This window comes from Bradysia coprophila, unplaced genomic scaffold, assembly GCF_014529535.1.
Source record: "Bradysia coprophila strain Holo2 unplaced genomic scaffold, BU_Bcop_v1 contig_138, whole genome shotgun sequence".
NCBI classification, from domain to species: Eukaryota; Metazoa; Arthropoda; class Insecta; order Diptera; family Sciaridae; genus Bradysia; species Bradysia coprophila.
Window position 1 is genome coordinate 5,064,523 of NW_023503409.1, and position 26,755 is coordinate 5,091,277.

Here is a 26,755-nt window from a genome sequence, read left to right on the forward strand (position 1 = left end):
GATATCGTTCATTTTGTCTATAACGAAACAATCTTGCAAAATATATATAGATTTTGCTTGGACAACTGAAGCGGTAATTATATTGGGACGCGATACGAATATTCGCACGCTACAAATACATGTAAGCCAACAAGTTTATTGGGATAAAATATGCAAATTAAAATCGATAAGACCGTTGATGTTGTGGTGGATCCACAACTGTCATTAAACCTGCATAAAAAGTGTTTTTCTCCTATTGTGCAAAAGTAGTCAGTAGATTCTGTTCATTATTGACACCTAGAAAAGGAATTTCTCTTCCGTTTATTTAAATCATCGAATCAGCGACTATTGTTTTTTCAACGCATTCCGTCAGTTTGCGGAAATGCACGATCAGCATTACCATATCACATCGAGACTTTGTAACTACTTCAGTATAACCTGTCACAGACGGCAAGCATATTAACAGTTTTACTATCTGATCTACTACTATATTTGATCGAAGATATTCAGAGATTGATTTCAGAAATCTTTTAGTTCAGTTGTTTTGGACATGCTTTTTGCTATATAAGACCCCATTAGTCAGAGCTTGTCGTTTATTATTGCAGTCGTTGTCGATAACAGATGACAGCCGTTGAAGTATAATACCTCCGTTAGTGGGTATCACATGCACTTCGTGTGCTTATATATATTGTAATCGAAGCTTCGTAGCGAGTATTTGACTCACAAAATTGTTGAATTTATAGGTCAAAGACTTACGGTAAAATAATCGAAACGCTTGAGACCAAGGGAGCCAACGATGATCGGTCGAGAGTCCAAAGATCCAAATGTGTTCGGTAATCGAATGGGGGAATAATTGACCAATATTAAATGACCAAGGGCGGGATTCGGAATTGGACCAAGGCAAGAATCGACCAAAAATGCATTCCAACGATAGATCAATATGAGTGAAAGAACTTTCTTTCTGAGTAATTTTAACAAAGTTCTTTATTGTAGAAGAACGTGCTCGTGCAGCTCGTTTGCTTTTATAATTCTTTTTGATCCCATGAAGGGAGACGGTAAAAAGAGGTCGAACAATGTAAGTTTAATCTATTTATGGTTTCGGCGGACCAGTATAATTCAGTGTTGGGATAATTATAAAATTCAATAATGGCGCGACTGGAAGGATACAATGAAATACGACAGATGTCGGTGATTGTTATAGCGCGATGTTTAAATGTTGTTTGAATGTTTTATGTGTTATTTAAATGTGCTTTGTTCGTATAATGTTTCCTTAACCTAATTTACAAAGATTTTGTCCCGTGAGCATATTCAATGTTAAAATAGAGAAATAGAAAAGGATTTAGATCGATACGTTTAATGTAATTGAGATAAATCATATAATGCGAGCCATCACATTATAGAAGTAATTTCAAAAGTTCTTACTAAACTCTCATTTACAGGGAGCCCACTCCTCCTTGATTCCTTAAATCTCCTTGATTTTCAAAAATCCTTCTGAAACCTCCTTAATCTCCTCAAACTCCTTATTTTTAGTTTCACTTAACTAAAGTGAACATCTAACATTTTAATTCTGACTGTGGAACCATATATATTCAAAACCGTTCCTCGCTTCACTTCACCAAAAAAAGGTCATGAAACCTAAATAATTCAACAAATGAGATCGATAGTGCTAAAAGGTACTTGCAAAACCCTATTGCTTCAATTGTTCTTTTCATCGATTGTGTTGATGCTGCTGGCAACTCAATCATTTACTGTCAATCAATTGTTAACCTTCGTCTTGTGTGTATCGTGTTTGAGAAAAGTTTGGCCATCCGGTTAAGTTGGCCAATGCGTATTTATTTCTCAATCATAGGAATGCTGATCCTGAGCGAGGATTTAGCGTAAATAAATTTGTGTTTCCCGAAATTTCAGAGAGCAGCTCTTAGAAACGATTGCGGCTATTCGGATAGTTAGAATACTTTGTATTTCTACGATAAAGTGGAAGATTTTCCAATTATTCGAAAATTGTTAGACCTCTGCTCGTCGGCCCGTAATAGTTATTTATGTACCAAGGTAGGTATGAAGGTATTTTTTCGCACTAGATGTCGATTGTCGACCCGAGGCGAAGCCGAGGTCGACAAGACGTCGTCCTACATTTTGTTCCAAAATTCTTGTGTATACAGAAATTCATTTGAACGATCAAGAAGGCTGCATTATAATACACATTGCGATGTAATGTAAAGAGACGCGTAGAATGAAATCGAGTAGTCAATGCTTAGTATATACGCTTCAATAATACGTTCGGTATAATTGTGTGACTCTATAGCCGAATGGCTATAGTCGCTGCTTTGTGTTCAAAAACCTTTTGGTGTCGGGGGTTCGATTTCTGGTCAATGCAAGATTTTTATTTATAAAAATTTGGCCTTCGTTGAAGGTAATAGGTTCTTTAGAGTGCGAAAAAACTTGATATCGCTCTGCGTGCGAAAAAAAGTTAATATCGCACTGTGTCCAGGAATAATGCAGTGAAATAAATACCTTCAAAACGACATTAAATGGATGCATGGAAAGGTGATGATTATGGACCGGAATTGCGAAAAAGATATTTTTTACATTTAGATGTAGAAAAAGAGCGAAAGACATTATTAGCAAAATCGAAACAAAACGAGTCAGACAAAGGCCAAAATTCAAAGCATCGAAGTTGAAATCGCAGAGGAAACTTTAAAGTTAAAAGTCGCCGCAAAGTTAATTGATGATAGTAATTACACTTTGTCAGCTGTAGTTAGCGAACGTAAATTAAATAAAATAAATCATCAGTGGCCAAGGCACAGATGATTTTCAATGCAGGCTTTACAAGTAGCAAGAAGATAAAATCAAAAAAAATTTAAAAAAAGACAAAAAATTAAGTAACTAGGCTATTTTTTTTTAAATCTAACTACGTGAACTTAGGGTATCTTTGGGTATCTTATCTAGAGTAAACATTTTTTGGAAAAATCTTCGATAAAATATTTGTGAAAAATTCGGAAAATATTTTCCAAAGAATATTCTCTGAGAAACACCAAAAAATCTACTTCATATATCCTTAATATGACTTTGGAAAGTAAAAAAAAATTCGAATTAATCAAATTTAATCCAAAATCTCATATTTTAAAACTCCTAAAGTGCTCCTTAAATTATCGAAATATCCTCCTCTATTCCTTAAAAAGGAGGCCGAATTTTGAGTGGGCTCCCTGCATTTACTACTGATGACGTTTACCACTAAAGAGTCACATTCAGTGTTGTCAGACCCTGTGTGCAACTACTTTTGCGGGGTTGTGAGTAACACTCATGCTTAAAAAGAGTTGGTGTAATACCTATATAATATTTGGGCCAAGTTTTATTCCATTTTGTTCGGAAGAAACTTGCAACACGGAAAATTTCGATAAAGGCTGTGTAACTTATAATGTGGCTGTAGTTTTCATAATATAGCTGAAAGACCTATAAAAATATAGCTACTGAACGCATATTCCATTAACATTGGTTATTTGCGTACAATATGAGTTACACAACTATATTATGGATTACACAGCTACATTACGCACCGACAACACATGTTATAGCTAGGATTTGCATATTGGGGGGCGTGTACTCTATATCATAGCTGTGTAACACATATTTGACGTATGATAAATATAGCTGTGGGCTGCATATCAGAAAATGTATGGGACCATGCATTCAAGTCATCCGTGCTGATGCTCAATGTTAATGGATAAAGAAAAATCGCACCAAAAACTGTTCTAAAATAGCTTAGCTGATTATAATGAGGTTTCATCATCAGGTTAATGGTAACGTCTCCTCAATAGTCAGAACCCGTAGAAACACAGACGAATGAAAATATCAGAAATTTCACTACATTAGAAATGAATTAAGTAATTCGCCAAGTATTGCTCCTAAAAATCAAAATCGTCATTTCACAGAAAATAATTGATTTGGCGATTTTTCTTTCACTTTTTTTCTGGCCCTAAAAAAACCCTCGTAGTGTCAACTCACCGAAGTAAAAGTGATAAATATAAAAACTACACACTTGAATTAGGCTGTGTGTGTGACGCATAATATAGCTACAGGACGTATATTGCGGCAGCAACACTTCGAAATAATAACGTGTTAAACAACGAGCAGAGTAAGCAAATCAGCAGTATAGGCGACGACGCGACGGTCGGATTCCCGGGTTAAGCATCAATCGGCGCGGTTAGTACTTGGATGGGTGACCGCAAAATTCATGAAAGTTTTGATTTTTTTTAATTTCTCGCGATAGATTTGATATGCGGCTCACAGCTATAATATAAGTTACACAGCTCTTACTCTTACTACAGTCTTCGCAACATGCATTACACAACTATATGCCAAAAATGGGGGTGCTAAGTCCACCTATAGATCTCACACGTATATTAAGATTTTCCGTGAAGATTTATGATCTATAAAGGAAGGCATGAACAAAATTCACAAATTGAATATCTCTGTTCATCTGTTATCGATAGCGGACACAACAATGAACAAAAAATTTGGAGAGGCGACATAACTACACGGTCAATATCGTCAGGAACGATATTATCGTTTTCTAGACGATAGTATCGTCTAAAAAACGATAGTATCGTCTAAAAAACGATAGTATCGTTTTTTGGACGATAGTATCGCCTAAAAAACGATAGTATCGTTTTTTGGACGATATTATCGTCCCAAAAATTTTCATCCAGGACGATAATATCGTCTAAAATTATAAATTCTAAAATATTTTCAGGACGATATTATTGTTTTCTGGACGATATTATCGTTTTCTGGACGATATTATCGTTTAAAAAAACGATACTATTGTCTTTAAACGATCTCAACTCAACTTAATCTCAAGATTGTCTTGAGTTGAGCTAAGATATTCCACATTGAGGAAAGACGTTGACTTGATAAATAGCTGCAATAAAAAATATGATTTTTAATGGAGGAAGTTACCGACTTTGTGTGAGTAAATTGCCCTTCTTTTATTTTTTGGTAGGTGATTTCCTCTGACAATCGTTTTTCGATATTTTGGAAGAGAATTCGGTTCTTGCTGCACCTCTGAGTAAAATTGAGTCCTGGACAATATTACCACCCAAAACTAAACGATAATATCGTCCTGGGCGATATTATCGTTTTTTTAAACGATAGTATCGTGCTGGACGATATTATCATTTAAGAAAACGATAATATCGCCCAGGACGATATTATCGTTTTGGACGATATTATCGTACAGAAAACGAAAATATCCATTAGATTTTCTAGAACGGTAATATCGTCCAGAAAACGATACTATCGTCCAGAAAACGATACTATCGTCCAGACAATATTTTAGAATTTTCCAATTTAGACGATATTATCGTCCTGGATGAAAATTTTTTGGACGATAATATCGTTTTTTTGGACGATGGTATCGTCTAAAAAACGATATTATCTTTTTTTAGACGATAGTATCGTCTAAAAAACGATAATATCGTTCCTGACGATATTGACGGTGTGGAAATGTCCCGCCACCAAAAATTTTATGACATGTGCACTTATAATAGCAAAATCAATGAATAACTGAAGTAAAAGATTTCGTATCAATTTTTTGAAATTTCTTAGATCTAAAGACCCAACTATAGCACTGCTAATAAGCTTGCCGCCTGTTAAATGTTTAGGCGTCCAGCAAATCAACTTTCATCAGCACTTGAAATGTGATTACTAAATTCAAAATGACATTTTCTCGAAAAAAAAATGGTTTATAATTTATGCTACCGCCAATATAATTGAGTTACCTCGATATAAAAACAACAGCATAACTCAACCGTGTACCCGTCACATAATTTAAAATAAAATTATTCAAAGAATCGAAAACGATATTTATCTTTGCAAATATGTACAGAAACACTACTTAACTACGCCCGATATCGACGTACCAACAACACAATATTAATGTTAACAACTTTGCAACAGATTCCAGAATAATAAGCACTTAGACCGCAGAAAAGTCTGCTCCTTACATAGATGCATAGAGATAGAGAATTCGCTTATGTTCATACACCAGAGTGCGGTAATTTTGATCTAACAAGTCTGATAATTTTGTTGAAATGTACAATTTAAAGTTCTTTTACGCTCTGGGGTGAATCATGTTGTGTGTACGTGAACACAATCGATATGCGAAAAAAAAAACACATTTTCCATCGTCTTCCGTTGCTCGAATGAGACTGAACAATTTTTACTGTACATTTTTTGATCAATCAAATGTAGTTGTTTTTGATGGCATCATGAACTGTGTCTGAATATATTGCATATCGGTATCAAATATCTAGTTAGAATGTAGCCGAGAATTTTGCTGGTTTTGAATAGTTTTCTTCTCTTCTTCTTTTGTTATAGCGGAACTTTATAGCATTCAGAATGATCAATCTATGGCCTTTGTAAGTAGTTTTCGACTGCATTTTTTCTAAAATAAATTGAATTCCGATTGGTATAATAAGGAAAGTGATTTCAAGTTATATTTCTTCTGCAGATTTGTTCATGCACAATTAGCAATTACAGTGATTTTTCAATCTCCCATTGCTATCGACCGTGACGAACTCATTATCTTATCCATAATGCATCTTCTTAGAATGTTTAGACATAAAGTAACTTTGGATTGAATGATACAGATGAAAACCGTAGGTAAAATTGTAAGTTAAATTTCCAGGCATTTGTATACCATTCAATTTAACTGACATTGTGGCGGAAATCAATGCTGTAATTAAATAATTATTGTATTCTCTCTCGTTAGTTGCATTTTTTTGTGCAGTATTCAATATTAATGTAATTCAGTTCAAAGTTAATTATTTTCTTATATTCGCCGCTTTCCATACAACTTAAAACGTAATGCGAGTAATGCAAGCGAGTAATATTCTAGCAACATTGCTCCGCTTCAGAGATAGATAGTGTTTCTGATAAATAATTTAATTTTAACAAATTAGTTCCTTTTTATTGCACACTTAAAATTATTGAAAATCATTTCCTTCTACTGGTTCCAGAATCCGTTCATTAAAACTATGCTTTCACTTTGATTAAAAACATATTTCTAAAAACTACATCTTAGAGTCAGGCTACTAGTTAATGAAAATCGAATTGTCTTTAAACAGAGGACTTGGTCATATGTCTGACATTGCAATGTGGAGAGACTGGATTTCAAAACCCACCGAAACCCCACGCTTCCATCTATATACAAAACACATTCCGAACGAGCCAATCTTAATTTATTGCGGACTTATTGAAACAATTTCCAATTTTAAATCAAACTGTAATTTGTATAACGAGCTGACAAATCTTTTACTGTCATATCTATTAGCCTACGTTCACCAAGAACAGTAGTAAAATCTTATCGGTTCTATCACTTCGTTTGATGTAGCAAATTCCAAGAGATTGGATGCAAAATCTATTACTTCATTTTTCTTAATATGAATCTATTTGAGTACATTAGTCACCGCTGGTCGTTTATTTTTATCATCGGTATCGATAACAGATGAAAACAAATGTTTTTTAAATTATTGACTAGGTTGATTGATTATTGTTCAATTTAACCGTTAACGGGCATTAAGCATACTATACCACAGTAATTAACAAATCTGTTACCACCTCTTTTTAGCTCGTTAGCTTTTACATAAGCTCAGCTGTATAACACATCATGAACTAAAGATTCGCTAATTTTAGTTGACACTGTCGATTACAGATGACACGACCGTCTGCTAGACTTTTCCGAAATCAATTGTCTGAACATTGTTGGGATAAAGTAATACGTAACTTTTACGGCACACGAAGCCAGACAGAAGCATCTGTAATTTTTGTAAACACCTTAAACACTGAAAATCTACCGAAGCGACTCAACACATCGAATATTATACAGCATTTTAATTTCAAAGTATATTATGCCACACACTACAATCATGTGCATTAACTTATTCTCATTCACTATACACTTAGATGTCTGTACAACCAATATTCAGTATCACCGCGACGATCAAGAACGTTGCACGATCGGAAAAGCATATAATACATTTAAAATTAATCAAAAGAAGAAATGATTTTAGGATTGTAGCGAGTCGTCTCGGTTTTATTTTCTTTTTCATTTCAAATTTATATGAACCGAGAAATGAGTTATAAAAACGGAAGTGTGGAAAATTAAATCTGTTGGAAAATAAAGAGTGCCAAGCAAAAAAGGAACAAATAAAAAATAAAAAAATGTAATGCAAATAGTTGAAAGAGCAGCGAGAGAGTGAAATGAATGAAAATATTTTGAATATTTATTTGTTTAACGGATTACATGGTGCAACGTTAAATTTTATTTTTGGAATTCAATGATAAAAATAGAATTCGAGTTAATTGGTTTGGAAATCTGATTTGGTGTCATGTTGAAATGAAAATGTTTGACACATTTCGTTGTGAAAGAAGCGAGAAATGATATCAACGAAACCGTGTACTTATAGAATCCGTAGGATTCGTAGTCATAACAAAATGTACCAAATACTTCACGTATTTCTACGACAAAGTGCTTCGAAAAATAGAGTTCGTCCATTGAAAATTAATAATAATTTAACTCATCGTCCATTCCAAATGATGATCAAGTTTTTTTTTCACATAAATTTGGAAGTATTATGTTCCGTCTATTAGATACAGGAATAAATTTAACAACACCTTTACTATTTTTTAAAAGGTCAATGCCCGTTTATATTAGAAACATTTCGAGATGAAATAGAATTTTATCTAATAATTTTCGCTTTTAAACATCGACCAAAGAAAAAACATTTCATATCCGGTTTCACTCTTGTTATTAGACAATTAAACTTAGCAATTTTTTCTGCCTCTATTCATCTTAGACCCGATCTGCGATATATTTCAATGGAAATCCGAAAACAAAAAATTTAAAATTTTTACATCACAAGATAATTATGTGTTCCAGAGGTGTTCTATGAGAATTTACTGTCTGTATATCTCGAATGAAACGTTTGATATTTTTAATTGAATTGAAATTTGACCGGTTGAAATGAGACACAAGATACGAGTTAAATAAAATTCTAGGATTTAATAAAAATGATTCACAGATGTAGGTAGAATTGGATATGGTAGATATCTTATGTACGGTTTCAACAAAAAACAACTATCAAATGAATTATTAAGTGATTATAGTCTCCTGGTTTTATTCGAATACAGAGAGAAAAATGATGATCTGTAGTGAAGAAAATTTTTGATTTGTGACTAATAATTGGATGACTAACTTAGTCAGACTAAGTCCAGAAGCATTAAAATTTCTCATGCAAAACTTGGTCAACTCTTTATATTATACATATTGATCATAATTCAGTTTCTTCGATGTTCTCACATTCATTTATTCTGGTTAAACGACTGGGATCATTTTCGTCGAACGCTAGATTTTTTTTTATGTTCAAATTTGATTAAAAGTCAACATTTGCGATTATTACTATCATGTCTGTAAAATACAGTCTTCTCTCTTGAGAATGCAAATTCACTTCAGAGAAGAAGACATAAAAGCATTCATCACATTCTTAATAATTTTCGAGCGCTGGTAACATATTCTTGACTATAAAAGAGGAAACATTTTTTTTTTTAATATTTTCTTCGCTAATTGTAAAGTTGCTTTTGAAATATGCTAATTAAGAAATAATTAATGTTTTTCTTTTCATTTTTTTATTTATTTTTGAGACGTTTTTTTTCCTCAAATATTTATTTGTTCATTCAATTTTACGGCTGAGCAGAATTTAATTCATATGGAATATCATCCGAATATTCTCAACAAGATGACAACAAACATTTTAATTTCTACAGAGACAGCAATTCGGATACATCAGATTTTGTTTGAGTCATTTATAAATGTTTATGTTAATATCAGTGTAAAGTGTAATTAAAATTACCATCAATACGAAACAAAGTATTTTTGGAAGTGTGTGGACACATTTGTTGATACAGAAGCACCACAAAAGTTAAATAAAAATTGAAAAATGTTTTGTTGGAAACGTTTAAAATGGTAAAACATTTTATGCGAATAGTGATTATATTTGGATTTATCGAAATGACAATAGGTGAGTGAAGCTTAAAAATTAGAAATAGATTGACGGAATTACTGAAATAAATCGATGTTGAAAATTGGCTTTAGAAGGAATGTAGAAACGTAATGTGACCTTACACAACCGGCTTATTAATCTGTTACAGCCATGAAAAAGCGAAAGTATTATCATCTGCTGATATCCTCTTACGTTGCATTCTTATGTAGCAAGGCGGTTTGGGGTTATAACTGAATTGACCAAGGAAAGGAGATTTTAAAACAGTCTTACATTAATAGAAGTAATAGATTTGACATCGGTGATATAAACTTGCCCCTTGCGGACTCTTAATGGTTTAACACATTTTTGGAATGTAATAGTAATTGGTTGCAAAGTTATACTGATTCTTTCCGCATTAGGTTTAACAGCTAACCATAAGTTCTACTGAACACTATTCTGGTAAAACCTACTTGTACGAGAATACACATAAAGCTTTCTACACCACGCAGCAATTATATCCCAAGTCAGTTGATATCGACAACGAGTTTGCTAGTGCTGTAACAAAACGTATGGTAGCACGAATGAAGTACAAGATTTTTCGTCTAATACTAAATAACACTCCTAAACAAAAGAAGTAATAGACTTATTGTTATGTGGAGACATAAGTTACAAAATTGTTACCAGATTGTCGGTTTTCCCATTTACATGACTCAATTCAAATGTGCTTATTAAAATGTAAGATGTAAAATGATATTATTCTGTGGATTTAATAAATTGACCCTTGGACCCGAGTAAAAATAAAAGCCTCAAAGGTTCGAAAAGAGACGTCTCACAAAGGATTTGTGACCCGTGAGACGTCTCTTTTCGAACCTTTGAGACTTTTATTCTTACTTGGGGACGTTATTTTGACTTTGTATTTTTAAATTAGGTGGAGTATGTTGGGTAAAAATCATGGAAGGAAAATGTAAAGAACCAATTCAACGAAATATATCAAAAGAAAACTGTTGCTCAGCTGGACCTAATGTTGGTTTCACGGAAAAGGATCTAAACGATTTTGAGTACTTTTTCGCTACAGCAATCGGAGACGGTTCATCTTGTACATCGTGTCTAGGTATTAGCAACAATTTGAATTTAGAAAGTAAACTATGTTCCATCAGACTAAAATGTTTACTTTTTACTAATAGAATCGTGTAAAACAGCCAAATGTGGTACTGGTAAAAAATGTATTCAACGGAACGATCAACCCAAGTGTGTGTGCGCCCCAAATTGTAAAGCGTCGAAAGGTCAACGAAATAATCACAAAACTAAGCAAAATTTTCATTTTATCCAAAAAGAAAACAAACTTGAAAAAATGAGATTAGTTGAAGGGGGAGGAGCGATGAAGAAAAGAAGACGAAATTCAAAAGGACTACATGTGATACATGCGAATAAAGACGTTGATTTCGTGGATGCATCAACGAATAATAATAGTTCAACATTCGGAAAAAGTGAGAGGGTTATATTGTCCGACAGTAAAGTTTTGAATAGAATTCACGGTGATAATAAGAAAAGGACAAACTTGAACAAAAGTATTAAAAATGAATATGTTAGGGGGAATTACAGCTCTATGATGAGTGAAAGTCATCGTCACGGAAGTAGAAATGTGTTCAATCAACAAACGAACTGGCCCACAATGATTAGAACTGGAAGTTATGGCTACGATGCACCGTTTCCATCGAATACATTCGCGGTTAAGTTCTTCACATAAATGTATTCGTAAGAACGCATAATTATTCTGAAGCATTCCACAGGACGCTGATCATAGTATGTACTTCAAACCAGTTTGTGGAACGGACGGCAGAACCTACAAAACAGAATGCCAATTAAAGAAGAGGGCTTGTCGACGAGAGATATCCACCTTGCAAGTGGCATACAAAGGTCAATGTCAAAGTAAGTACTCAGCCTGTGGCATAATAAAAACTTATCATTCCCTCGCACCTTTTTAATCTAGCAATTCTACGTGATCTTTAAACTAAATCATTTGTTTGTTATTTCTGTTGAATTTCATTTAAATGCCAATTCCACTTGTTTTGTAAATATTCTTTGTGCCACCGAGAATTGAAATACGACGGATTTCAATATCGATAACTAGATTGAAATGTCCAAAATTACAACACCCGTTTTCATGGCTTATTACAACACTCAAACCAGTGTTGAAATGAAATTCGTATGAGTTATTACAGCATTCGTTTTAAAAAAATGCAAAGCAACGTGATCGATCAAATTCGAAGAGTGATTGTTTACAGTGAAAATTCTGAATTTTTGTGCATTTGTCTATTTCAATTCTCGGTTGGCACAAAGCATGATGTGTTACACGTATTGTAATGAGATTTTTTCAGCACACGACCCAATTTTCCTTACTCGCTCCGCTCGTAAGGAAAACTTGGGTCTAGTGCTGAAAAAATCAACATTACAATACTTGTAACACAACATACTATTACTCGAAACAACAAAGTGATATGCCATAATGCGAAAAAAGAAACTATATCATGATCCGTGAACACGGGACGGTTGGTATAATATTGTTTTGTTTATGATAATCTTGTCGCCCACGCGTGTTTTGTTTATACAATTTATGTATGTTAACAACTCAGCCGAGTTTAGATTAGAATCTTGTTAATAGTGTTGTAAATTCTTGTAGGTAAGATGTTACTTTAAGGTGGATCTGACATCTTATGTGCATTGTGTATTTATTTTCTTTATTTTTTTTTGTTGAGCGACTGCATAATGAGGAGATGAAAGCCTTCTACATTTAGATTTAGTAATGATCGAATCAACGTACTATACGGAAAGAATCATCCAATTAACCTCTGAGAAACGGACAGTCAGTCTTCTGTTATCGACAATGACGCGTCATCGTGACGTCTGCTTACATAGCAAAAGATTTTATGTTAACACTACTCAGGGTCAACGATTTCATATCAAACCCTCGATGACACCGCGAAAGAAGTAACAGTATATGTCAAGTTGCAATACCGTTTGTAAAAGGTTAAAACTGAGTTAAATCAATGTCCTCAGTTTAAAACAGCGGGGTAGTCGGGGCACAGCGATTCCAATGTAATCCAAATTTTTCGAAAAGTGTACCAGGCTGCCTAATCATTCTTATTACAAGGAATTATTAATTTCACTTATTTCAACCGAAATAAACTTTGCAAGTTAAAAATGCGAGCCAAAGTTTGTATAAAATTTCTTTTCGTCCAATTAAACCATTACACGCATGGGATTCTGCCACCAACGTATAAATTGTCTCGCGAATTCCAACTGTCAACAAACATAATAAACATAATTTGTCTTTGACCTCCATGACTCAGTGCATTCAAAATCCTTAAGCAGAAGTCATACGCATTATACGGTTGATAAAATATTGTTGAAAAAAAATCGTATCAAAAGTGGCGCCAACTTTCTCACGGATTTTATTAAAAAGTATGTAATTTTTAACAGTGAAATTAATTAGTAGAGAACAAATACTGTGTGTATGTTCAAAGGAAAAACGAAAAAACACAACAGTAAAATGCAATTCATTTGTCACCGTCTAAATTAATGTGCGATGACATTAATAAACTTCCACATAATTATCACTTGAGATAACCAGAATGAACGACACCGAAAGGCAACTTTTCAATAAATTTTAATTTAATTTCAGAATTAGCGGTGTTTCAAGCACGATATGCTGTGTATATATAAATAAAATGGTTATGTGGATGCCATTATACGCGTAATATAATTTACCGCTGGTTGCACAGCGTAAATAAACTTTTTTAGAAGTAAACTATTTGATTTTATGCAACCATTTTTCTGAACCTTTGAAGGCAGGTAACCTTTTTGGTTTTTTGGAAATGAGCGTGTTAACATTCGTCAAGGATGTACATGAGATAGTACATATTGTGGAACATAATAAGATGATAGACATTCTCAGCAAGCTAAAGTACCCGATGAATTTCGTTTATTGTTTTCTCTACGATGGTCTTATGGAAGGACAAGAAAATTGATTTACAAGCATCCACCATGTATCATGTGTTCGTGTGAATATTGGCCTCTTATCAACAAACGTAACACGAAAACTTTCTTTTCTAACTTTTATCTCTTCTTTGCACACGTTTTTGTTGGAATTTTAAATGGAAAACAGTAAAAATTTTGAAAGGAAATACATACGCATTCGTTACAAATTGAAAAATCTAGTACTTCGAACATTGTTTTGCAACAGAAGGAAGAAGCGAAAGTAAGGGAAAACTTTAACCTGTTACAAACGGCAAGAGAATGATCAGTATTATTATTGGATCTATTACTTCCATTAACTAAAGTATTTTTAATCGGTTGATTTTTAATCTTGCACTTCATTTTTTAACATGCATTTTACTATATTACGGACAAAATTACACAGAGCTTGTCACTATTTTTGCCGTCGTTATCGATAACAGATGAATAACCGTATGCGACAAGTCAAACGTTATAAATAAATCCGCTGTACTTTTTCCAAATCTATCATATTTTTGGGAGCTCCGAGCTCTATGCGATAAACTGACTTTCTATGTTATTTTTTCTTGATAGAAAATGGAAAAAATATTATCAAAATTGTTAGATATATACTCGAGTTGTCGCTTACACCAACGGACGTATGAGCGTTTATAGTAGAGACATTCTTTTCCAGACATGGTCTATGGTTTTGCTGCTTGATCAAAAGTCATACTGTTACGATAACAGCAGAACAAAACGAATTTGCAACTATTTCTACAACATTTATAATGAAAAGTTTCTTTTCTGCATATTTTCAGCTTCATGTAAAAATGTTAAATGTCCGCAATCAATGCACTGCTTAGAGGATCAAAATTTAATGCCACATTGTGTATCATGTTCGATGAAATGTCCTCCATACGAAAAGACATTAAAATCGGTTGTTCCGAATCCATCTAGGCTGGTGTGCGGCGTGGATGGCAAAACCTACCGAAATCTTTGCGAAATTAAACGAGCAGCATGCATTGTTGGCAGATCAATACCTGTGGCTTATAGAGGAGCTTGCAACGGTGAGTAGCTGATTTGATTATTATATTCTTAACATGTTTCTCCAATCTGCCACTCATTAAAATAATATCAGCCACACATGCAATTGGTAACACGGTATATCAAATTACTTATATTTAAAAGAGCATTCGAATCAATAAAATAAATTTCTTTCAAGTCAACACGTCATAAATTGATATACATACAATAAACCCGTTCGTATTCTTTCTCAGTTTTTTTTTCTTCTCCTCATTTTATAATTAATTATTACTTATTAATATCATCGAAAGACGGACAACGGAAGACAACCGCCATGAGCATATTCATTTTGCAACAATGTAATACAAAGATTATAATATTATTACGATAGCTACCATATGATATGTCAATCATAAATTATTTGCGTGCAGTTAACCATTTTCACATGGAGCTTTTAAATTTCTTTCGTATTCAATTAAGCGAATGCGTACGTTTACCAATCCGGTATACAGTTTACCCTCTGCTTCTTATTCGTTTCGATTATGTGAAAGAGGTTAGTAAACTTTAGTGGCATTACATACAAATGTGTGGTACTTTAATTTAAGAATCGATGGACCATTAATACATGCATGTACAGCAGTGCAATGGAAATTGTCTTAAATGGATTTTCATACATTTACACGCTAGTGCGTAAAAATCACGTTTGTGAAAATGGGCATCCTATTGCAGTAACACCCTAACTGAAATTTTAAACATCCAGTCTATTGTCAACTTGGACTACGCCCCGGCTGACAATTTTCTTTAAAACAGACTTATGTTAGCTACCAATTGGAACTGGTAAACTAATGACGAACCGTTTCGATGGCCGTTTCCTGGTTGTATACATCACAAAATGTCGTTTGTGTAAGGTGACCATATGGTAATTTGGCATGAGCCTCACGATTTGAAACAATTTCCAGCTTTTCTCAAATTCTAGCATAGATTTCAATCAATTTGTGCGTGATCAGATGTATTCAGCTAAAGCCGAATGATTGTGTGAAATCCGATGAAAAAGTGAATCATTGCTCAGACAGTTAGTTCCAACCCAATGATTCCAATCGATACGAATTCACTACCAATTCGCTACTTGTAGTGTCTAGCCGCAGAATCTCTTTCGAATTTAAATCTTCTTCTTTGACAATAATTTATTTTTCCATACAATTAAACGACTACACAAATGATCACTTCCTTATAGATATTATTCAACATTTCATCCGTCGGTTTCAATAAAATAAAAATAAAAATATTTTAAACAACGACAAATTCTCCAAACGAACAAAAAATTTATTAAATAAAAATAACACTCAATGTCTAGACTTCTTAATGATTTTTGACTCTGTTTCGTTTTTTTTTGTGACTTGAGAGCTTTATTTTTGTTTGTTTTTATTCCTCTCACATATGTACTTATCATGATCGTCCATATCACAATATAGGTAGGTACTCAATAAGACTGAACTGGCTTCCATATATATTCGCATATATATCGAGATTGTATTGCATGCATTTTGTATATTTCTGCAAAAATTTCGGTATGTCTGTCTATCACTCTTATAAAAAGGATGTATAAATAAACAAATATCGAGATAAATCGAGAGATGAATTGTGCCGTAATATTTTTGTTTGTTGTTATATAACGGCTGAACACGCGAATGTTATGTAAACTAAACAAGTGTTGTTTTTAATAATTTTTTGCTTAAAATACAGTGGCAACAAATGCACCTGTATATTTCCATGACTTTTCAATCCGAATCCTGTGAAATAAATAATATTTAGAAGTAGATTCAATTATGATTTTAATTTAATTGTTACAACATTATTCGGCTAAAACATCTGGAAATAAATGAGGTTCTTCACGAACAATCATTGTTGCTACAATTTGTAATAAATTGTCAGTGTCAGTACGCATCAACATTAACATTTAGATCGACAGTCGTCTGTTTAATGTCCATCTATAATTTACCAAATCGTTCTGAAAAACTCCGAAAAAAAATCAGAAATTTTCATAATTTTTCACAAAATAAATTCGCAATAATTTGCCATGACCTAGACGATGGAACATTTTAAGCATTTGGAAACAGCAAGCACATCGACGATGTGTATAATAATTATCGAATCTATTCCTTGTATTTGAGCCAAGTATTTTCAACAGATTAACATAAAATCTATTACTTCATTTGCCTTTACATTCCGCTACATATATGTAAGACTACGTTAACTGGAACTCACTGTTTATGAATCGTCGATAACACATATGATACAATCGTCTTTCTTATTACGTATACAACGGCCTCATTACAATATAGCACAGAGCAAATATTAAATCCACACAAAAAATCAAGACTTCAAATAATCTTTTTTTATTCTTTCTTCGAAAATTCTCAAGCGAATCAACAAGTTATGTCTACAAAAACACATTCAAATGATTTATTCGCATTCTCCGACAATAACGATGATTCATAAAACTCCTAACGTCCCGTTTGTGTCTACCCAAATCAATAAACACATAATAAGGTATGATTGTGTACGATTATATGCATATATACAGCGTCTCTTCGCGATTAAAATGCAATATGGAACATTAGGACAAAATATTCGAACCGTTCGCGTACATACGTAAATATTACAAATTCTTGGTTACCTAATTGAATAAAATTTGTTAACTAATCAAAAAACGGCTGATTGATTGATCAGATAAGCCACAAAAAAAATCAATAAAATAAAAAATTTCCAGATTTTTTCTCTTCAAATTGAAAAAAAAAATTAATCGAATCGAAAACCACTCATTTGTTGTGCTTGCTAACCGGAATAAATAAAAATTGCCCAGACATCGCGCAAGCAAAATTAAATCTTTTCTGAAGATAACACCTGTTTGAATAATGATCGACCTGAAGTAAAAATAAAATGCATCGTTTTTCGTACATGCAGCAAATATATGCTCTTCTCAGTTAGAAAATAATAATGTGTTGTTGCATATTAAGACATTGTATTACTCCTTTGTACGAAGGGCTTGAGGGAATGCGCTGACAGTATGCATGTGTGTATATACGTTTTCATATTTCTCTCGTATGCATATTTTTTTTTAAATTAAAATAAATAACCGCGACGGTGCTTTTATACATAAGACAATATTTACATAAAGAATTTATCAACAATAAACAATAACAGAAATGGATCATTTTCTCACAAGAAGATAATTTGTTTGTTCTTCTTCTTTTGCATTATTGAATTCTAGCAAGGTAAATTTTATTGCATATCCAAGAACATGCTAATTAGATGGACATAATTAATGATATACGCACAACGAATACTTAGATTCTAGTATTGGGGAGGGCACAGGTAAAAGAATCTAAAAATAAACAGAGATAATCTTCTGAAGTCCCGAACAAGATCAAAAACAATGTTCGGGATTAAGAATTAGAATACGCGGACGTTCGATATCAGTAGATGGGGTAGCCTTCATTATTAAAGCTCTTACTTCTCTTGTTTGCTGCAATAAATAATGAATATTATGCGCCTGTGTCCAAATGTTTATTTTGACGAGGTGATGATTGTGATCCTAATGCGAATATCATTTTTTATGTGTCGATGTAAAGATAAACACAAACTCCCTATCCGATCTGATGTTAGTCATACCACACAGAGACATATAAAATCTATTACTTCATTCGTTTATAGATTTGGAAGGAGAATTGCTGCGTCTATAACTAAAAAATATAGATTTATATCAGTTAGAATTCAGACTTTTTCTGAAGAGTCTCTTGAATTTTTATATGAATATATTTTTATATCTTTGACAACTGCCATTTCTACAAAAAGTGTTGACTGAATTGGAGCAGATAATCAAATGTGTGCTTGATTCAACTGTATTGGTATTCTCACGTAGTGCGTAAGAGTCGAAACTAATCGATTAATACAGCAGCTGAACTTGAATTGAAGCCAATTTTTTTTGTAAGGTGCCCCTAAAATGTTCAGCTATAGTACAACTGCCACAGATAATGCATGTCGAGATTCAGATTTATTTAAAATCCTTGGTACTGACTGCTTTACAAATGTTAGCCACTGTAACATGTAAACTAATTTTGACATGAGAAAAGGTGTGAAACCGTAGAATTTCATGAGCTGGATAAATGATTTATCTGTTGCATTCAACCGTGCATTGTGTTCAATTAAGTTGAATAAAATAATTGCAATTTTGCATTCTCCACAGTCTATACCGTCAGCTGTAAAAGTACAATTAAAACAATTGCATAATTGCATTTAACATTTAATGTCAAACTTGTCAGACAGAAATATAAATGCAAATAATATTTAGGCCACAACACCAATAATTTTTGTAACGTTACTATCGATTTATTTATTGATGCAAGTTTTGCGGTTGTTTCAATATAGGTACAATTCGTTGAAAATGAAAAGGAGGTTCTCTTTTCACAATTCAATAGAGTACACAGTCGGATATTTCTAGTTCGAAAATCACTTCACAATTTTCTTACAGCTCAAACCGGCGGTACCATGAAAAATCAAACTATAATTTGATTAATCGTAACCGATTCCAAACCAATTAGTATTATGGACGAAAAATTTTATTCACTTTTACTTCGATACTTCTATCTTGCTAAATAAACTTATCACAATAAATTATGAAGCCCCATAAAAAGTAAACTTAATTCATGTCCAGAAGCTATTAATAATATTTATTTAATGTTTAATAATATATCATTAAAAAAAACACTGTACGGTTGGGTGTTTGCAGAGGCTGCTGTGCTATGTGAGCACCATTTGGTATTAACTTAAGCGTATTAAGTGGAAAATTAAATTTCAAAAAAAAAATTGCTAAATGCATTCACAGCACTGCACAAAAATGACTGATATTTATTGTAATTATTTATGAATCAATCGATAAGATTTATGGTTTTTTAAAGACATTAATCTGCTCTAAATATTTTCTTGTATGGTCATTAATATTGTTAAGTGGTTGTTAACTACATAATTTGATCACAGATGTGTTCTTTCGATGTCATACAAATTATGCGTAATCACAGACATCACACTGATTGGGTCGAATTTGTGCAGCAATATGTCTTCATATTAAACTCGTATTTTAATTACTTGTTTCTCGAGATGAGTTTTATCGGTCGCACTTATTGTCGAATCAATATGCCATTCTGTGTACTCTGACGTGACGTAGAGAGTTATAAGTCTGGTAAGAAAACCAGAACTTAACATTATAAATATGACGGTAATCAAAATAAACGCTGAAGGTAATGCAAACCTTTAGCGATTCACATAAATTACGAAGCTCTACTTTCGGTTGAATTCGAGAGCATACTTTCTTTAACGTACTGCTAAGCAACGCATAATAGTAGCTTTCGTATCAAGTTAGGAAATGACGATTTTTCCAGCACCAGTCTACCAGACGTGTGCTGAAAAATCCATTTCCTGTCGAGTTACAAACAACGTTTTGTGCACCGGACAACTGAAATAGCAAAGCTCCTAGCAGGGTAATAGAGGTTTTTACACGTCAAATAGAGTAGTTTTTTGATACCAATAATACCATTAGCAGCCTTAATGGTAATTTTGCAATGACATTATGAAAAAAAAGGTATGGAAATATTCGCATACTTCGATTAAAGTACTACTCTATTTTTTTCTATTACCCTGCTAGGTGCTTTGGAAATAGACATTTTATAACAAGAAATCATCGCAAAATATGTCGTATTTCAGTTGTCCGGTGCACCAAAAACTTATCTCACGATTTTGTGGGAGAAATCCATACTCTTTTACACTAAGTTTTTTATGCGTTGTAGGGAAGTGCTTTAAGATAAAATTGAGATTGTGTTGATTGCGGTAGCTCGGAAAAATGTTTCAACGTTAAGGTAACGAGAGAAACCGTAAGTGCTACCAGGAGTAATTATTGGTAATTTGAATTAAGGAAAAAATTGTAGTTAGAGGCAGTGAATTTGCATCAACTGTTTTTCAGCTGATCCACACAAAGAATCAAAATTGTTTACACTTCTTATCTTTATACCGTTTTTCCACTACCACGCTCGTGCATGCTTCAACCGTAAAAAGAAGTATAAACAGCTTTGATTGGAAAACAGCTGAAATAAATTCATGCTGAAAATTCATTGCCTCTGGGTCAGAGGCTCTGACTGTACCTAAATTACTTTTGGTAATTTTGTCAGTGAATTAGGTAATTTCATCGGTAAATCAGGTACATTTGGTTATTCAAATTACCAATCAAATTTCGTTAGTGCTACACAGAAGAAGAGGTATAGTACTATGATATGGTGGAATTCTTAAGTTCATTTTATGACTATCTCAGTTGGTTTTGATGTTTTCGAGCCAACCAACTAACTTTTTATCATATTTTTTTACATTTGAACAAAAAATAAAATTTAAGAATTTTTTGGAATTTTAAGAATTTAATTCCTTAAAATAGGCATGGTTCAACTGAACGAGACGAATGTATCGTGGATTTGCATGGCCCTCTGCATATTTTCTTTCGTTTGATCGTAACATTGTAACAACTAACGTCTCAGCATTTCTTCGTCTATACAATAACGAATCCCATTTTTGTAAAATTTATCACCTGTAGACGGTTTCAGTATACAACATTCAGATTAATTAATTACTCGGTGATTTTTTTTAATTAAACATTAAACGAAAAAGAAACATTTTCAGCCAAGCGAAATGTCTCTGCTCCACCCTACATGCTTATCGAAAACAATTTCTTATTCTCTACATACTGATAATAAAAAAAAAAGATTCCCAATGAATATAAAACCAAATATAAACAGCAAATTTATATCCAAATTAAAATTGAATATAAAATTGGCTGTGCATTCTCACATTGGCTGTGCATTTGTAAAGGTTATATGAGGTGCACTTCTTCTATAAACATAAAATTATATATATGGAAAAGTAACAAAACAACAGTAATAAAATTTCATTGGTATGGCGGAATGGCGGAGAAAGAACTTAAATGTTAAAAATGATCGTCTGTTGGATAGGATTACTCATGATGTTGGTTTTCGGTACCTTTCTTTTCTTATTTGGTTTTTGTTTTCGTGCTATATATTTTACTTGCGTATTGGGTCTTACTGTAACCTTACACAAGATAAACGAAGTTCTTTAAGAAGCACGCTTTAATATAATACCAAAGTATTTTAGCTTTGGTTTATATTGTAGTTCGATTCGTTACATGCGAAAGGTGTACAAAGTGTGTGTTTTTTTTTACTTCTTCTTAACTTCCTTTGGATCTGTCTTATTCAGTCAATATGATGAGCTGACCTTCACAGACCTTGAAAAAGGTTCAGTAACATTGAAATTGTTCAATGGAAAATATGTATAAATGAAAAAAGAGTATTTTTATATGAATTGACTCCAGTTGAATGAATGGTGTTGGTAAGCAGATGTTTTCTAAATAAAAAAAAGAGACGAACTCGTCGTAAATTGTAAAGAATTACTAAGTCAGTTTTCTTTAGAACAATTTGGATAATTGATTTTTCTTTTGACGAGTACAGGCAACAAAATATTGAGATTTATTTTTAAATCAGAGGTAGACGGTGTGGCGTAGAATATGTAATATGTATCTTGTGCGAACACGTTATTGTTACTTGAGCAAGAATATGCATCACAAACTCAATCGGAATACAATTGAAAAGTGGAAAAGATTTTCTATTCTTTTTGTTGAATAATCATACTCTTCAACTTGAGCTGGTCGATTTGCTTCGGCGAGAGAATCCGCTCTACAAAATTTTTTGTTATGGTTCATAGGCTCCGAATAAACGACTTTTAAGTTTAGAACAACTTTAGTTCGGGTGGCAATAAATCAAAGACAGAATTTTGGAGTTTCTATACACTGTGGAACAGTACACACAGTGTACCAAAACTCGAAAAAAAATTTCATCGATTTTACATCGATTTTCAAATTGTAATAATAGTTTAACTTTCTTAGAAATGGAAAGTTATCGCTAGTATAATCGTTAAATATGTTACTTCATTGCTTAGAGCATAGTGTTTGATACAAAATCTTTTACATCATTTGTTTAAACAAAACCAAAACCACATGAGCCGTACATTATTACTTATTTTTGCTGTTGCTGATTTTCCAATCTCTTCATTACTAAATGATGGTAATATAGAGAGTCTATTAAAAATACGCAGACAAGATACATAAATTGTTGTAGAAATTATACACACGGTATATCAGGTGCGAACTAAATTATGTAACACAAGCGTAAACGTTATTATGAAATTGGCTAAACGTGTCTGAATGGATACCATTCATAAAATATCATTTAATAATGGATGAACGTCTCGTTCAGATATTTTTTTTTATTAATGAGTTGGTGTGAGTCATGAATTTAGTGAATCCTAACTTTTATTGTCTTTTTGTAACGTACATTCATTCTCTTTCCGATTAACGATCCAAGCACATCTTCCCATAAACAAAAATATAACATAAACCACTGACATGTTCTTATGAACCCTTTAAACGTTTCTGGTAATCTTTTATCGAAAACAACGATATAATTGAGTATTGAGTCGTGCATAGGCTTCTTTTGATCTTAGTAAGAGATGCGCTTGTCGATTTTAAAAAGTTGAATAAAGCATTTTATCTGACCACCAATGCTGATCTTACATCAAACACTAAGTAAAACGCAATACTTTCAACAAACGAAATGTACTGACTTCACAGCGCTACGATTTACGAGATCCGTTCGTAAAAGGTTAAACGATTTTTTTCACCACAATGGCTCACACATGAAATGAGATTCGTTCGGGAAAAAAATGCCATTCACATAAATTAAAGTTTTTTTTTATTTCAATTTCAGACACTGCTAATTGTAATAACATCAAATGCAAAGACAGACAGATTTGTCTGAATGATTTAATCACCCACAGGCCGAGATGTGTTTCGTGCAATTTTAAATGTTCAAGGAAAAGAAAACCTCAGGTACATTTTTCAATTTGTAAACATTAATTTTTCTTATTTTAAAAATTGAATTTTGAATTAGATTTTGTGTTGTTCGGTTTTTGGTGTTTTGATAAAGCGTGTTTCATTTGCATACGGTAATAATTAATTTAGTGAATGTAGACCTGACTAGTTATACCTTTTGGTGATGAATTGGACGATATTTTTCATTAAAAGTATTTTAGAATGGTTGAGTATTTGATGTAGGTGTAAAATCTGTTTAATTATTATAAATTGCACTTGTGTTATCACTAGATACTGGAGATTTTTTTCGGCATTTGCTTCCCGACATACTTGTGTTCTGCACATGACAAATTCTTCTCCGACTTGTGAGATATCGCCAAAAATATTTTCCTTGTACAACTACAAAGTGAAATGCTCTTTATACGCAATGCATCAGAAAGTCATAGGATCATAATCCTTTTACAAAAATGAACATATCGATTGATTCAGAATATATTTGGTAGCTCTAAAAAAAAACTCTGGCTATTTTATTTGGCGATACTTCACCATTTCTTTAGTTGTGGCTAAGGACAAAATTTCATTTAAAAACTTTACACAGCAAAGCTGAGTTTCATTGAAGCAATAACTCATAGTTACGGAAATATTTAAGCTTCTTGCTGTGCATTCTCTCTCTAAATCTTATGTCACGTAATTTTGTTTTCTTAAGAATTTCTCAAGATGAGTAATTAATTGCAGCAAAAACGAACAGGTATATTACATATATCATGTACCTACGTCTATAAGTTGGTCAGATTCTTTTTTGTGCTCTTTTTTGCTGATACATAATTCCATTATAGAGCATATTGTATTGTATATGTACACATTTCAACTCGTGCCATTCAACATTTTTCTTGTTTAATTCTCCTTAATTGATTAACTACAACATATACGATTAATTAATGAATAGAACTCCGCAGAACATTACGTTTTTGGTTTCTCTTTTCGATGTTTTGTGGATATGCTCTCGCATATTACATACTGTCTTCAATTTAACAAATAACTTTTCACGTATCCGGCGTTGATTAATGTTAACGTTAAAAAAAAAACTTGTTTCTTCCAAATATCATAAATTCATTGATGGGACTCGTTGCAATCGGATATGCCTAAAAATATAGTGAAAAAATATTTTGAAAATCGTTACGTTTGAGTTGAAGATTTAAAATTTATACGCCTGATATGTATGCAATGATGGTGCGATAAACCTTATGGCGTTTTTAATAAATATTTCAAATGTTATAGGGTAAACGAGATGGTAGACCGACCTCTTCTGGAAGTGATACCGAGATGAAATTGTGCGGACGAAACAATCACACTTACAATTCCTGGTGTCAAATGATCAAAGATTCGTGTAGCACTGGACTTTTTATCGATATAGAACATAACGGGGAATGTAGGAACAGTGCATCAAACAGTACGTATAATTGAGAAGAGAATTGGTTTGTGCCTTTCAATACATGAAAATTTTCGTTTAGGTACAACCATTTTATCCTTAGGAGTTGGATCATAGTCGGAAAACGTGAAACATAATTATCCAAGGAATTAATCTTTTACATAATATTGGAAACACTATAGAGATGGGGTTTTTAAATTATTATTTTTATAATTATGCGTGGAGTTTAAGTTATTAAATATAAGAAAATTACTTTTAATAAATTATGAAAGCTACTGGTTTAACTGACACAATAAAACATATGGAAATGAATTGAAGAAGACTTGCTTGTAGTGGTTCTCAGAAAAGGCTAATCATCTATTATCGACTGCAACGACAAAAATAGACGGGACAAGACAGACATCATGATAAGTTAATCCGGATGAAACAAACAAAGTAACAAATCACTTTGAACAAAAGAAGTACTAGATTCTGTGATAACTTAGAACTAGCCACTCTAAAATGGTTAAATTACATATTAACCATTATTAACCAATCTTTGGACACAATGCTCGATTACATCAGGAACCTGCTCTGAAATTACCTGGTGAATTGACTTGAATTTTATATTTATTTTTAACCTGGTCAACCTGAAATAGTCAGGTCACGCGAGATTTCAGGTGACAAGATATTTTAATCTGGCAGGCTAACTTGAAACCTGACATGACTTATAAGGAATAATCCCGACCTGATCAACGATTTTCATGTTTTCATGCTATTTTTCGCCAATACATTCTTTAAATCGACCTTTAACCATGATGTTTGCCACATTATTCTTCATTCAGCCTAAAATGCGTCTTCATCTTTTAGGAGTGCAATATTCTGAATGCGTTATTGCAATCGACTGTTTTCACATAAATCATGTGATCGACACTCAACTCTAGGTAAGTATATTCATTTGGGGGAGGTGCTCAAAACTGCATTATAAATCATGTCAACAAATGTTAACATAATAATGGCTATTCACATATTAAATAAGCGGGCACACTCTGTATATTACCATTTATGGACACTAATTCACACTGTTTCTAATTCAAATCATATACATACGGATCATCACATAGGCGGTTCCTCCATTATTTTGTCATCAATTGATGCTATTTTCTGGTGAACATAATGCGCCAGGTGTTCGTAATACCGAGAGTGATATTGTTGAGCAAAATAGTATTTGAATCTACTACAGAATCGATAACACAGTCGATTATTGGTACAAAAAACATTCTTTTAGCAAAATATTGATGTTCAGGTCTTTTGGTCACCGTGGTGTGGTACAAA

At 32.9% G+C, this 26,755-nt stretch overlaps 1 protein-coding gene across 4 annotated transcripts; it reads left to right on the top strand.

Moving 5' to 3' along the window:
• Positions 1–7,962: 7,962 nt before the first annotated feature.
• Positions 7,963–25,752, top strand: LOC119073518 (follistatin). Of its 4 annotated transcripts, none has more exons than XM_037179048.1 (9): positions 7,963–8,201; positions 9,802–10,055; positions 10,945–11,127; positions 11,201–11,745; positions 11,807–11,945; positions 14,828–15,076; positions 23,909–24,030; positions 25,291–25,462; positions 25,524–25,752. In XM_037179048.1, exons 2-9 carry the CDS (start codon positions 9,998–10,000, stop codon positions 25,556–25,558), a joined length of 1,503 nt encoding a protein of 500 aa, XP_037034943.1. In that variant the 5' UTR covers positions 7,963–8,201; positions 9,802–9,997; the 3' UTR covers positions 25,559–25,752. The 4 variants fall into 4 exon arrangements, with proteins under 4 accessions (XP_037034943.1, XP_037034945.1, XP_037034942.1 ...); XM_037179050.1 differs by having other exon boundaries at positions 25,545–25,752; XM_037179047.1 differs by having other exon boundaries at positions 7,969–8,523.
• Positions 25,753–26,755: the final 1,003 nt, after the last annotated feature.